The 13,099-nt window shown below is 45.4% G+C and overlaps 1 protein-coding gene across 2 annotated transcripts in view; it reads left to right on the top strand.

The window, feature by feature from the left end:
• Nucleotides 1-263: 263 nt before the first annotated feature.
• Nucleotides 264-13,099, top strand: part of PCDH19 (protocadherin 19) — a 130,192-nt gene continuing 117,356 nt past the window's right edge. Inside the window, exons 1-3 of one of the 2 annotated variants that reach the window (XM_040266286.1) lie at nucleotides 264-2,410; nucleotides 5,198-5,338; nucleotides 6,002-6,329. In XM_040266286.1, coding sequence (XP_040122220.1) covers nucleotides 264-2,410; nucleotides 5,198-5,338; nucleotides 6,002-6,329 — 2,616 coding nt within the window. The remainder of the gene's footprint in view (nucleotides 2,411-5,197; nucleotides 5,339-6,001; nucleotides 6,330-13,099) is intronic. The other variant, XM_040266285.1, reaches the window with a different exon arrangement.

Genomic DNA, 13,099 nt, shown 5'->3' with positions numbered 1-13,099 from the left:
GGGCCGCACGGCGCTCCCTCGGCCCCTCGGAGCCCCCGGGCCCCGCGAGAGCCCCCGCCGGGTCCGCCGCAACTTCAACATTGGAGCCGGCGCGGGTTTCCCCCCCGCGCCGCCGGGCCGCCCTGGGCGGGACTCCTCCCGCGGCCTCCGGGGCCCCGGGGCGCGCGCAACAGGCGTCCCGAGTCGGCGGGAAGCTGGAGCGCCGGCGGCGTCGGTCTCGGAGGGGTGTGGAGAGGCGAGGCCAGGCAGAGCCCCGGGCAGCCATGGAGTCACTCCTGCTGCCGGTGCTGCTGCTGTTGGCTGTGCTATGGACACAGGCGGCCGCCCTCATTAACCTCAAGTATTCGGTAGAAGAGGAACAGCGCGCCGGGACGGTGATCGCCAACGTGGCCAAGGACGCGCGCGAGGCGGGCTTCGCACTGGACCCACGGCAGGCCTCTGCCTTCCGTGTGGTGTCCAACTCGGCTCCGCACCTGGTGGACATCAACCCCAGCTCGGGCTTGTTGGTCACCAAGCAGAAGATCGACCGGGACCTGCTCTGCCGCCAGAGCCCCAAGTGCATCATCTCGCTCGAGGTCATGTCCAGCTCAATGGAGATTTGCGTGATTAAGGTGGAGATCAAGGACCTTAATGACAACGCTCCCAGCTTCCCCGCGGCACAGATTGAGTTGGAGATCTCGGAGGCGGCCAGCCCGGGCACGCGCATCCCGCTGGACAGCGCTTATGATCCGGACTCGGGCAGTTTCGGGGTGCAGACCTATGAGCTGACTCCGAACGAGCTATTTGGCCTGGAGATCAAGACCCGCGGCGACGGCTCGCGCTTCGCCGAACTCGTGGTGGAGAAGAGTCTAGATCGCGAGACGCAGTCGCACTACAGCTTTCGCATCACTGCGCTCGACGGCGGCGACCCGCCGCACCTGGGTACTGTTGGCCTCAGCATCAAAGTGACCGACTCCAATGACAACAACCCGGTGTTTGGAGAGTCCACCTATTCAGTGAGCGTGCCAGAGAACTCACCTCCCAACACTCCCGTCATCCGTCTCAACGCTACGGACCCAGACGAAGGCACCAATGGCCAGGTGGTCTACTCATTTTACGGCTACGTCAATGACCGCACTAGAGAGCTCTTCCAGATCGACCCGCACAGCGGCCTGGTCACCGTCACCGGTGCCCTAGACTATGAAGAAGGCCACGTTTATGAACTGGATGTGCAGGCCAAGGACCTGGGGCCCAACTCCATCCCGGCACACTGCAAGGTCACCGTCAGCGTTCTGGACACCAACGATAACCCGCCGGTCATCAACCTGCTGTCGGTAAACAGCGAGCTGGTGGAGGTGAGCGAGAGCGCCCCCCCGGGCTACGTGATTGCACTGGTGCGGGTGTCTGATCGAGATTCTGGCCTCAATGGGCGCGTGCAGTGCCGTTTGCTGGGCAACGTGCCCTTTCGGCTGCAGGAGTATGAGAGCTTCTCCACTATCCTGGTGGACGGACGCCTGGACCGCGAGCAGCATGACCAGTACAACCTCACCATCCAGGCGCGCGACGGCGGCGTGCCCATGCTGCAGAGTGCCAAGTCCTTTACCGTGCGCATCACAGATGAGAACGACAACCACCCGCACTTCTCTAAGCCCTACTATCAGGTCATTGTGCAGGAAAACAACACACCCGGTGCCTATCTGCTCTCGGTGTCGGCACGAGACCCCGACCTGGGTCTCAATGGCAGTGTTTCTTATCAGATCGTGCCGTCACAGGTGCGAGACATGCCTGTCTTCACCTATGTCTCCATCAACCCCAACTCGGGTGATATCTATGCGCTGCGATCCTTCAACCATGAGCAGACCAAGGCATTTGAATTCAAGGTGCTGGCCAAGGATGGCGGCCTGCCCTCGCTGCAGAGCAATGCCACTGTTCGAGTCATCATCCTCGACGTCAATGACAATACCCCAGTCATCACCGCCCCGCCGCTAATCAATGGCACCGCGGAAGTCTACATCCCCCGCAACTCAGGCATAGGCTACCTGGTGACCGTTGTCAAAGCAGATGACTACGACGAGGGAGAGAACGGCCGGGTCACCTATGACATGACAGAGGGCGACCGCGGTTTCTTTGAAATAGACCAGATCAATGGCGAGGTCAGAACCACTCGCACCTTCAGCGAGAGCTCCAAGGCTTCCTACGAGCTTATTGTGGTGGCCCACGACCACGGCAAGACGTCTCTTTCCGCCTCCGCGCTCGTCCTAATCTACCTGTCCCCTGCTCTCGACGCCCAAGAGTCGATGGGCTCGGTGAACTTGTCCCTGATTTTCATTATCGCCCTGGGCTCCATTGCTGGCATCCTCTTTGTCACTATGATCTTCGTGGCGATCAAGTGCAAAAGAGACAACAAAGAGATCCGGACCTACAACTGCAGGTAGAGCCAACTTTTTCTTTCTTTCCCTCTTTGTCTTGGGTGAATAAGGTGTATCTGTGTCTCTGTGTGAAAATCCCAGTGCTTTTGTTTCCTATTTAAATGCATGCATCCTACTTACACAGCAGCTTCTTTTTTGGGGGAGGGGGAATTTGTGTTAGCCCCAGTTGATCAATTCTTTTGATCTGACAATTTGCTGGAAGACAACCGTTAACTGTTCCAATGGATTCTGTCACATAAGGATGATGAGCAGAAAAGCAATTATCATTTTAAAATTTGCACAGCTGTCTCCATGAAGTTATGACAGGAAAAGAATTAATGAGAAAGAGAGATTTCGAGAGAGAGAGAGACTTGAGAGAAAGGTTGATTTTTGGCAAAACCTTGAAGTAACACAACTTGATTTGGGGGCCGTAGAGTTTTGGGGACAAGTACTGAAAGGAAAGGGAGTGCTGGCAGCTGCCCTGTCCTGTGTAGAGAGAAACTCTGAAGAGAGCCTGTGAGTGGAATCTTAGAAAATCTTAGAGAGGGAGGAAGAGGAACAGGAGTATGTGGGCAAGCAGGTGATTAGAGTTTTTTAGTGTGTTCTTGGCTCGTTTTGTATCCAGTCCTCAAACATCTTGCTATGTGAAGTGAAATTCTACCAGTCATCTATATGTTTTGAAATATCTGGTTGTTGGGTAGACACCAAACATCCCAGTGAGGGACAGGACTTTTGCATCCAGATGTGTCACTAAAAATAGCAATTTTCTGGAGTTGATGGTTCTTTCCTCTAATATGGAACTCTGTTGTGGTACTAACAGCTGGTCCCTACCAGTGGATGTCACTATGGGCTATTCTGTTACAGTTTCCCTTGCAGTGTGTGCAGGGTATATGTGTGGTATGAGTGAGACAGAGATGGGTGGGGGAAGGGGGATGGGGGAGGGGAGGGTGAGGAGAGAGAGGGGGAAGAAATTTGGAAACTGGAATAACACATAGTAATTAAAAAAAAAAAAGGTTTCCTGATCAGCACTTTGGAGGGTCTTGCTGACCCTCCTTACAATATCCAATTTAGGATAATACATGGAAATTTTTTTCCAGCAGTGTCTCATCGAAACGGTTGAAAAAAAAAAAAGTTGTTTCTTTAGTTTGCTGATAATGAATGATGCTGCTATTTCCAATGAAGGTGTGTGTGTGTGTGTGTGCTTTCAACACACCTACACATCCAGTGTGTCTTTTGTGCCATCTGTGCTTGCATGTTAACCAGTCAAAATATGTTCCTGTAGGTCTGATTTGTATTTGACACCAACTGAAATGCACACTTCTGTGAATCAGAGCCCCCTGAATATGTAACAGTCATGCAATTATTGTTTCCCTTTTACTATTCTCTGCGTTACACAAGTTAGTAGACAAATGCTAACCACACATGAATACCAATCAGGTACCATAAAAGAGCAGCTGCAATGCCTCATAAATGCTTTAATCCTGTTACTAGTGAAATGGCCATGACTTTTCTTTCCTTCAGCTCCGAGTCATTTCAGATGGGAGAAATGGAAATTAATATTGCTCTTACCTTTGAAACCTCTGACTGCCAGTGGCAATTTTTATAGGAGAAAAATGTGGGGTCTACAAAGTTTTATTTATACGGAGATAATGATAGAGGGGACTCTTTTAAAGCCATTTCCTCAGCATAAAGTAAACGCATAAAACCCTTTCTTGATGAAAAAGAAATCAGCTTGAAATAAAGATATTGAAAGCTGTGCCACCTCTTGGTGATGTATGACTTAAAGTGAGAGCTCTTTCTGAGAGCTTGCCAGGGAGATCATTAAACAGGGAGGAGAGCGTTTGAATTGGTGGGAGGGGGGTGGCAAGCAAATCTTAGTGCTCTCCAACTTCACTCATATGTGTATTTTGTAAAGAGCTCTGTTTCCTGCACTGGTTTGGGATTAATGAAGTACAGTTAAATTAAATATTTGATCCATACAGAAAGGGGTCGCAATGAATGCTTCAGCTGTATAATTGGACTGGGCATTGCCAAACTTACCCATCGTGGGTAAATGAAATGATTAGAACTATCCATTGATTTTAAACAGATTAGAAAAGAAAATCAAGCCCAGTCCTGGGGTCTTTGGGATTCTATCTGCTCCCAAGCCCCGGTAGCATCAGCTCGCGCTCTCTGCAAGTCTGCCTGAGCACAGAGTGTAAGGGTGAGGCTGACACAACTGCACAGGTGCGGGAAGATCCTGGGGACAGAGCAAGAATGGGCCTCTGGAGATATGCAATCTTCCCATCTGCTCAGACTTTTCAGAAACGTAAAGTTCAAGAGCTTCTCTTTCCAGGTATTAAGCAGAGGTTTCTTGTTCTCAGCCTCTGCAGAGCCTCTTCCTGAAATGAATTCATTTATGAGACTTGTGAGATGGTCTGCACTTGCTGCTTGAATTGGGCTCCCTTTTTGTACTCACACAATTAGCTTTGTTGAGCAGGATACAGGCACAGTCTTTTCCCTTGTAAAGATAAACCTGTATTATTTATTAACCCAGTTGTTTTCCTGATTATTGCTCAGAAATTGAATTTACAGACAATAAGCTGAATCATTATATGCAAAGTAATACATGACTTTGAGAATCTGGCTACATTTAAATGTATTTTTTTGGACAACTCTCTTAATGCTTGGTGACTTTGGTGCACATTGCTGGGTCTCTGTCAGTGTTAATTAAATTGAGCTCTTTATGTTCCAGTTGCAGCACAGCTGCTTGTAGGTACACCTGAATCGAGAAGGATGCTGAATGCACTAACCTTTAAATTCCTTTGCAGTAATTGTTTAACCATCACTTGTCTCCTCGGCTGTTTTATAAAAGGACAAAACAGCAAGTGTCTGCATTGCATCTCGGTTTCTCCCATTAGCGAGGAGCAAGACAAAAAGGCTGAGGAGAAAGTGAGCCTAAGGGGAAAGAGGTAAAAAGGCTTTTCCCCCTCATTCAAATGGGTTTGGCTATCAGATTTCTCGAGGAGACGCGAGGGTGGGGTGGGGAGTTGAAGGGAGCAGGGCTAGGGCAGGGGGAAGGAGGGTATGGAGGAGAGGAGCTGAGGATTTGTCAAAGAAAAGGGTCTGACGTGCTCCAGTCGAAAACTGATCAGGTCAATCATCAAGGAACCTGACTTGAGGTTGTTTGTCACATGGCAGTTGCCTGGAGGAACTGGAAAGGGGATTAGGTTTATCTTCTGATAAATTAGGACTTGCTGCTTATTTCACCCAGGAGTTCCTTTGGGTTCCAGGGAAGCTCCAGACTTGAGCATTTTCATGCTTTCTCTCCCATAGGCTCAACTTCCCCTGTCCCCACACCCTTGTTAAATGGCCACTCACAAGGAGAAATTTCAAATCCAAACTTTTGAGGAGGAAGGGGTAGCAAGAGGTTACTATGCTTAATGTAAAAGCTTTATGGCCCTCAGCTTGTTTTCACATGTAAAAAGCACAGGGAGAAACCCGATGATGCGATGTGCCAGAATAAGAAGCTGGAGCAGAGATGGGGTGCAGCCCTCTGGGGTGCTTGATGTTTATTAACTGATGCATGGTTTGGGAGGGCGTTAGCGATACATGCTGCCTTTTCTATCACATAGAATCGCTGAGTACTCCTATGGTCATCAAAAGAAATCAAGCAAGAAGAAAAAAATCAGTAAGAATGACATCCGCCTGGTACCCCGGGATGTGGAGGAGACAGACAAGATGAATGTTGTCAGTTGCTCCTCCCTGACCTCCTCTCTCAACTATTTCGACTACCACCAGCAGACCCTTCCTCTGGGCTGCCGCCGCTCTGAGAGCACTTTCCTGAACGTGGAGAGCCAGAATACCCGCAATACCAGCGCCAACCACATCTACCATCACTCTTTCAACAGCCAGGGCCCCCAGCAACCAGACCTGATCATCAATGGCATGCCTCTGCCCGAGGTGAGTGTAGCTAAGCGCCTCTGTGAGGTCCTCCCTGGCCTCTATCCCCTGCTGCTCCGCTGATTCCATTATCCTCTATGGTGACACATTCCCTGGCAGGGGTGGGGAGAACCTCTCTGCCTGTGCCCATTTCTGAAGTCAAGGTTTTGCTACCTGTGCTTCTCAGGGCAAAGTGTAACCCAAGACATATGTTTTTATTATTATTATTTTAAATTTATATTGGAGGCTAATCACTTTACAATACTGTAGGGTTTTTTTTTTGCCATACATTGACATGAATCAGCCATGGGTGTACACGTGTTCCCCATCCTGAACTCCTTCCCACTTCCCTCCCCATCCCATCCCTCAGGGTCATCCCAGTGCACCAGCCCTGAGCATCTTGTCTCATGCGTTGAACCTGGACTGGTGATCTGTTTCACATGCTATTCTCTCAAATCATCCCACCCTCACCTTCTCCCACAGAGTCCAAAAGTCTGTTCTTTACATCTGTGTCTCTTTTGCTGTCTCGCATATAGGGTCATCGTTACCATCTTTCTAAATTCCATATATATGCTTTAATATACTGTATTTGTGTTTTTCTTTCTGGCTTACTTCACTCTGTATAATAGGCTCCAGTTTCATCTACCTCATTAGAACTGATTCAAATGTATTCTTTTTAATGTTGAGTAATATTCCACTGTGTATATGTACCACAGCTTTCTTATCCATTCATCCACCGATGGACATCCAGGTTGCTTACATGTCCTGGCTATTGTAAACAGTGCTGTGATGAACACTGGGTACACGTGTCTCTTTCAATTTTGGGTTCCTCGGTGTGTATGCCCAGGAGTGGGATTGCTGGGTCGTATGGTAGTTCTATTTCCAGTTTTTTAAGGACTCTCCACACTATTCTCCATAGTGGCTGTACTAGTTTGCATTCCCACCAACAGTGTAAGAGGGTTCCCTTTTCTCCACATCCTCTCCAGCATTTATTGCGTGCTGACTTTTGGATCACAGCCATTCTGACTGGTGTGAAGTGGTACCTCATTGTGGTCTTGATTTGCATTTCTCTGATAATGAGTGATGTTGAGCATCTTTTCATGTGTTTGTTAGCCATCTGTATGTCTTCTTTGGAGAAATGTCTGTTTAGTTCTTTGGCCCATTTTTTGATTGGTAACCCAATATATTGGTCCTTTGTAGGGACAGATGTTGGGAATGGGAGCTTAAGGTCTGAGCCTTTGGAATACCTGTGTGGCAGTCTAGCAAGATATGAATTCTACCACCTGTTGCAAATACAGCATGCTTGCCAGCCTGTGGTACCCGTATGCCAGCTAAAGTGGCTGAGTAATAATCAACAAGTAGTCTTAAAGGTAGATGAACCCTAGAATGCTTGAGGGTCAGTTTCCTAGTGTGAGAGTGATTCAGCCTTCTAAAGCCTACTTTTGCTTTTTGTTTGGTCATATACATACTTCAGAGAAGGCAATGGCACCCCACTCCAGTACTCTTGCCTGGAAAATCCCGTGGACGGAGGGCCTGGTGGGCTGCAGTCCATGGGGTCGCTAAGAGTTGGACACTGGACACGACTGAGGGACTTCCCTTTCACTTTTCACTTTCCTGCTTGGAGAAGGAAATGGCAACCCACTCCAGTGTTCTTGCCTGGAGAATCCCAGCGATGGGGGAGCCTGGTTTGCTGCCGTCTATGGGGTCGCACAGAGTCGTGACTGAAGCGACTTAGCAGCAATAGCAGCATACGTGCTTAGCTGTGGATATGGATGGGCTGGTTAAAGGGAGGCAAACAAAAAGAAAGTAAAAAAGCCACTTTGCTATTGCTTAATAGTTCTTATGGTGACATTTGACAAATGAGGATGTTGAAATTTTCACAAATAATTAAAATTTCAGGAATTAACTGAGCATTTGTGTTAGCTCTGTTTCTCTTTACCCGGAATGAATGTTTTCAAATGGAAGTATTTTTTTACACAGTATGTGGTCTGATGTTTGCTGGCTGTTGAAATATTTCAGGATAGTAGGGTAGTAATATGGATGATGGTGAGTTGGTGGCTGGGTGGAAGGCTATAAATAACAGTTTTTAAGTTAATTTCACTTTTCCTTGAATTGTTTAAGTCCCTCTTTGGTTGGAAATTTGATGCACTTGGAGGCATATGCCCTCTTCCAGGCTGCAAATGAAAGGAATAGTATATACTTGGAGAGCACTTCACAACCGTTGTCTTCTGTGATTTTTACAATCAGGTATTTTGATTGTCTTTCAGTAGATGATGAAATGGAGCTCCAGAGATGATAGGGGACTTGTTGAGACTCACAGAGCAGAGATATTGAGAGAGAGAGAGAGAGAGAGAGACGACCAAATTTCAGGACTCTATGACTCTGGCGAGTGCAGTGCTATTTCAGTGACACCTTCCACACTTTTCTGGCTCAGAAATAATTTAGCCTGACATACCTGGGCTGGGATGCATATAAAATGGCCTCACAGTATCTAAATCAATTTCATAGGGCAAAGTGTTTTAGGACCACTTTTATCGACTGTTTTTCCTAGTTCCTAAAAAAATATTTCTTATCAGTAATGAGGCCAAAAAGCAGTGCTTTTAATGAAAACTGGATCTTCTTCTGGCAATAGAAACCCCAATATTGTCAGTCCATACATCTATAAATAAGGATTTACTGAAAATCCAGTATTATGCTAGGTAGGCTCAGTTATAATTATGAATGTCAGTGAATACTTACTAGGGACTAGACCATAGAGTTTGTAGAAAACTACTTGTGGACCACCAAGAGTTCAGCAATAGAGAGGGAGAGGTAGTACAATGTAGTGGAATCAGATAGACCATGATTTTGAATCTGAAAGACATGTCCTGCTGTGGACTACCTCTGAGTCTCTGTTTCCTCATCTAAAAAATGGATACATCTGTCATGCAAGGTTGATCAAAGGAATAATACGACATTATATAATGTAAGGGGTCTGAGACAGAGGTGCCCCCTGAATCATAGATCTGTTCACCAGATGATAATTGAAGAGTGACTACTGTAATGGCTTGTACACCTGAGTGTGACTCCATAGACACAACCAAAGAGGAATTTAGGCTGGTGTCTGTGTAAAGAAGGCCTACAATGTGGTTTGGTTAGAGTATTCATATTGGACTTTTAAACAAAGGAGGTAAAAGATGCCAAGGTAATGGACTCAGGTGCTGACTGATGTTGCTTGTGGAGATGCACAAAAGAATTTAATCCTGAGGGCTTGGTGACTGTGCAGTCATTTCAAGATACTAGAGAAGTGTAAGCCTGGGTAACATAAGCCTGGGATGCTTCGAGGGGGCAGGAGATATTTGGCTGTGTCTGAATGGTTGACCTAAGATCTTGGTGTTCTTTCTGAGATTCTCCTGTGGGTAAAATGAAACCAAATATTGCTTCAGTTGTTTAGAAAAGTCATTGAAAATTTGAATTCTAATCCCATCTCTTACTCACAAAACCAGATGTTTTCTTAGTAAACAAAATCATACAGATCTATTATCTAGGGCTAGTCAGGGCCAACACAGCATATATTAGGCACAGCGAGGTTAAGTGTGTGTTTCTAATATGTAGTCCTGGAAAGTTCATTCAACAAACCCATTCAGAAAGGGGAAAGACCCACTCATAGCATAGCATGAATCAGGCCGTTTAACCTTTGTCTATCACAAAGTCCTACATGGGGAAATTGACACTTCTTCTTTTCTCTCCATAACAGAGACTGTTGAACATGGACTTAGTAGAATAGTTAGGTTCAGTGAAATCTACAGAAGACAAGGATGGCTGATTCATATAATTAACTAATATTTGTTGTCTAGTCTTTGTAAGGTTCTCCTATAGGCATCCAGTGTTAGGGGAATGAAAAAGATGTTCTCGGATCTCAAAGAATGAACATTGTAATGGAAGAGATGAAAAAATAGGTGACTTGTGGTATGGAGTGATAAATGCTACTATCAGATACAATGGGATATTACTAGGACAATAATATCCTAATATATTTCTTACATTATATTTTCCTAGTTAATTAATTATTAATTAATCCACCCAAGAAACCAACAGTTATTAAGCTATTATAGCACAGAGTGATGAATGCTATGATGTGGTATTTAAAAGATTCATTAGAAATTTCTGTATTAAATCTTATTATGTCATATCCATTTTTCTGTATATTATTTTGTTAAATCATTTTTTATTTGTTCATTAACAACCTGGGAGCATTTATTGCACACTTAGAACATGTCAGACCCTGTACAGCTTGCCAAGGATACAAAAATAAAAACACTCGATCCTTGACCCCAGGGAGCTTACAGGGAGACAGGCAAGTAAACAGTTCATTTCAATTCAGGAGAACATCTCGTTCCTGAGCATATGTTATATTCTTACTTGCCAGACTGGAACCAAAGGTCACTACACATTAGGTTCCTTTGCTGAGCAACTTTGTAAACTCACTCACCTCATTAGCTTCAGAGTCAGTTACAAACCTTACTGGCAATGGCATTATAGAGGAGTGAGAACAGCTTTTCTCACAGCTTTCCATCATACTTTGAAGTTTATCATCATGGAATAGACCAAATCAGTAAGCATAGTTTGAGTGTCTACTGTGTGCTCAGCTGTGTGGTAGGTATGTGTTAGTCGATCAGTCATGCCCGACTCTTTGTGACTCCATAGACTGCAGTCCACCAGGTTCCTCTCTCCATGAGATTTTCCAGGCAAGGATACTGGAGTGGGTTGCCATTTCCTTCTCCAGGGGATCTTCCCAACCCAGGGATCGAACCTGGGTCTCCTGCACTGCAGGCAAATTCTTTACCGACTGAGCTACAAGGAAATATAAGATGTAGCATCTGCCCTCAGAGGTCATAGTCTAATTGGGGAGCTATTTAAGTTGAGTTCCTACATGAGTTCGTTGTAGGCAAAAGAAAGGGTTTGTAACGTGCAGAAACTTTGCCAGCCTCCTTAGTGCTCTCCTGCTCCTCCTCCCCTGGCAGCCCTGCCATCATTTAGATTTAGATTTACTGTTGAGTTCTTAAGGGTTGGTGCTGATGTGAGAGTCACTTTGGCATCAATGTGCAGACCTAGTCACATCTGAACATTGTTGACTCTAGAAACTGAAGGGAATGAGACTTTAAATGAAGTTAGGTAGGTAAAGGCAAAGGGAATGGAGCATCAAAACATTCAATATTACAAAGTCAAATTTCAAAAATGCCTCACCAAAAAGAATGGATGTTTGACTGTTTCACCCCTCCAGAAGGCAGGAAAAAGTCCACCCAAGTTTGCGTTACCAGCAGAAGGAATGAGTTGCATTGGAACTCCGCCTTTAGAATTACAGAGACCATCTCACACAGGTCATTTCCCTGTCCTCTGATGTTGGTCAGGAAATCATTTGTGTGGATTTTGTGGTTATGTATGCAAATTTGAGGAGGGAACGTGGAGGATGCTTTTGCTGTTTACAGAAGACTTCTGTAGAATTAGTGATGTCAAGTATCTCTTGAATATTTTAAATTGAAGGTGAGATTTGCCTTTGGCGTTTTGGTTTATTTAGTCCATACTTACTGTATATATAAGAGTTTGTGTGTGTGTGTATGTATGGGTGTTTGGAGTTGGGGGAGAGTAAAGAGAGGGGGAAAGAGGTTGAAAACAGAGAGAATGGAGAAGAGAGAATGTAGTTTTGTCAGATTGCTATGATTTTTCTAAAATTATTCCAATATTTTGGCAGTTCGGTATGGCAAATAACTTTTCTTCCACTCTTATGGAATGGGGGCATGCCTCCCGGACACCTCTGTAGGCTACAAAGTATTACTGCTTTGTACTGCATTCCTGCCTTACTCTTCATCACTCAGCCCATAGTCACTGTTGGAGGATGAAAATGAAACTCATTTCTTCTGCTGGTTTGATCTCTCCCTGCCTTCAGGAGGGGTGAAGTAGCCAAACATCCAGTCTCTTTGGTGAGACATTTTTTAACCTGAATTTTTTTTTCAATATTGAATGTTTCGGAGCTTAAAATTCTAAGCCAGTGATAGTGGGCAAGAGCTTCCAGAATTCTACTCATAGGGTACATAGGGATATAGATTTTGGTTTAACTCAATCTTGAACCCCTTTTTTATTTTTCCTCCTTTAACTAGCTAACTGTAGCATCTTTGATGTGAGACATTCTCAGGGTGTGTGTGTGGTCTGCTGTGGTCACTCACAGAGAATTCTCATAAGGAGCAGTGTAGTATTAAGAACAGTGGACGAGTTTGCAGGACCAGGATGTATGTAGCAGACCAAATTGAATGCTTCTAATTATCCTACTGAAAGCCTCAGCACATGGTAACTTAGCTCAAATAATGAAACTAAAACATCCGTTATGCTTTGAAGAAAAATAAGAAGGAAATAGCTCAGCATGTTTTGTTTCCTCAAAAGAGTTTTAAAGTTAGAGATCTGCAGTGCTCTGAGTGGAACTCTGAGCTAAGGAGGTAGAAAAGCAGCCCCAAACTTATCAGATGTCAGATTCAGAAGTCTCTAGAAAATTAATAGGTACGATGAGACTGGTTTGGATCGCAAGGTAATGACACAAATCACCACCTCCAATTAAAACAAACCGACAAACCCTTCAGTGAGCAATTTTACTGTACTTTCCTCGTTTCGAGCCATCTGAGTCTTATCCCTAAGAGTTGAAAGTGCCCCCTCAGGCTGCAGAAGGAAGCAATGGAAAACAGTGCAGCCCACATTTTCTCAAAGCTCACTCCAGTTTTCTTAAAAGAAATCAAAGGCTCCACTCTGAACTGGGAGACACC

The sequence above is a fragment of the Oryx dammah genome, unplaced genomic scaffold (assembly GCF_014754425.2).
Source record: "Oryx dammah isolate SB20612 unplaced genomic scaffold, SCBI_Odam_1.1 HiC_scaffold_23, whole genome shotgun sequence".
NCBI classification, from domain to species: Eukaryota; Metazoa; Chordata; class Mammalia; order Artiodactyla; family Bovidae; genus Oryx; species Oryx dammah.
Note: the sequence above shows the minus strand (reverse complement) of the source record. Positions and strands in the feature narration are given on the sequence as shown.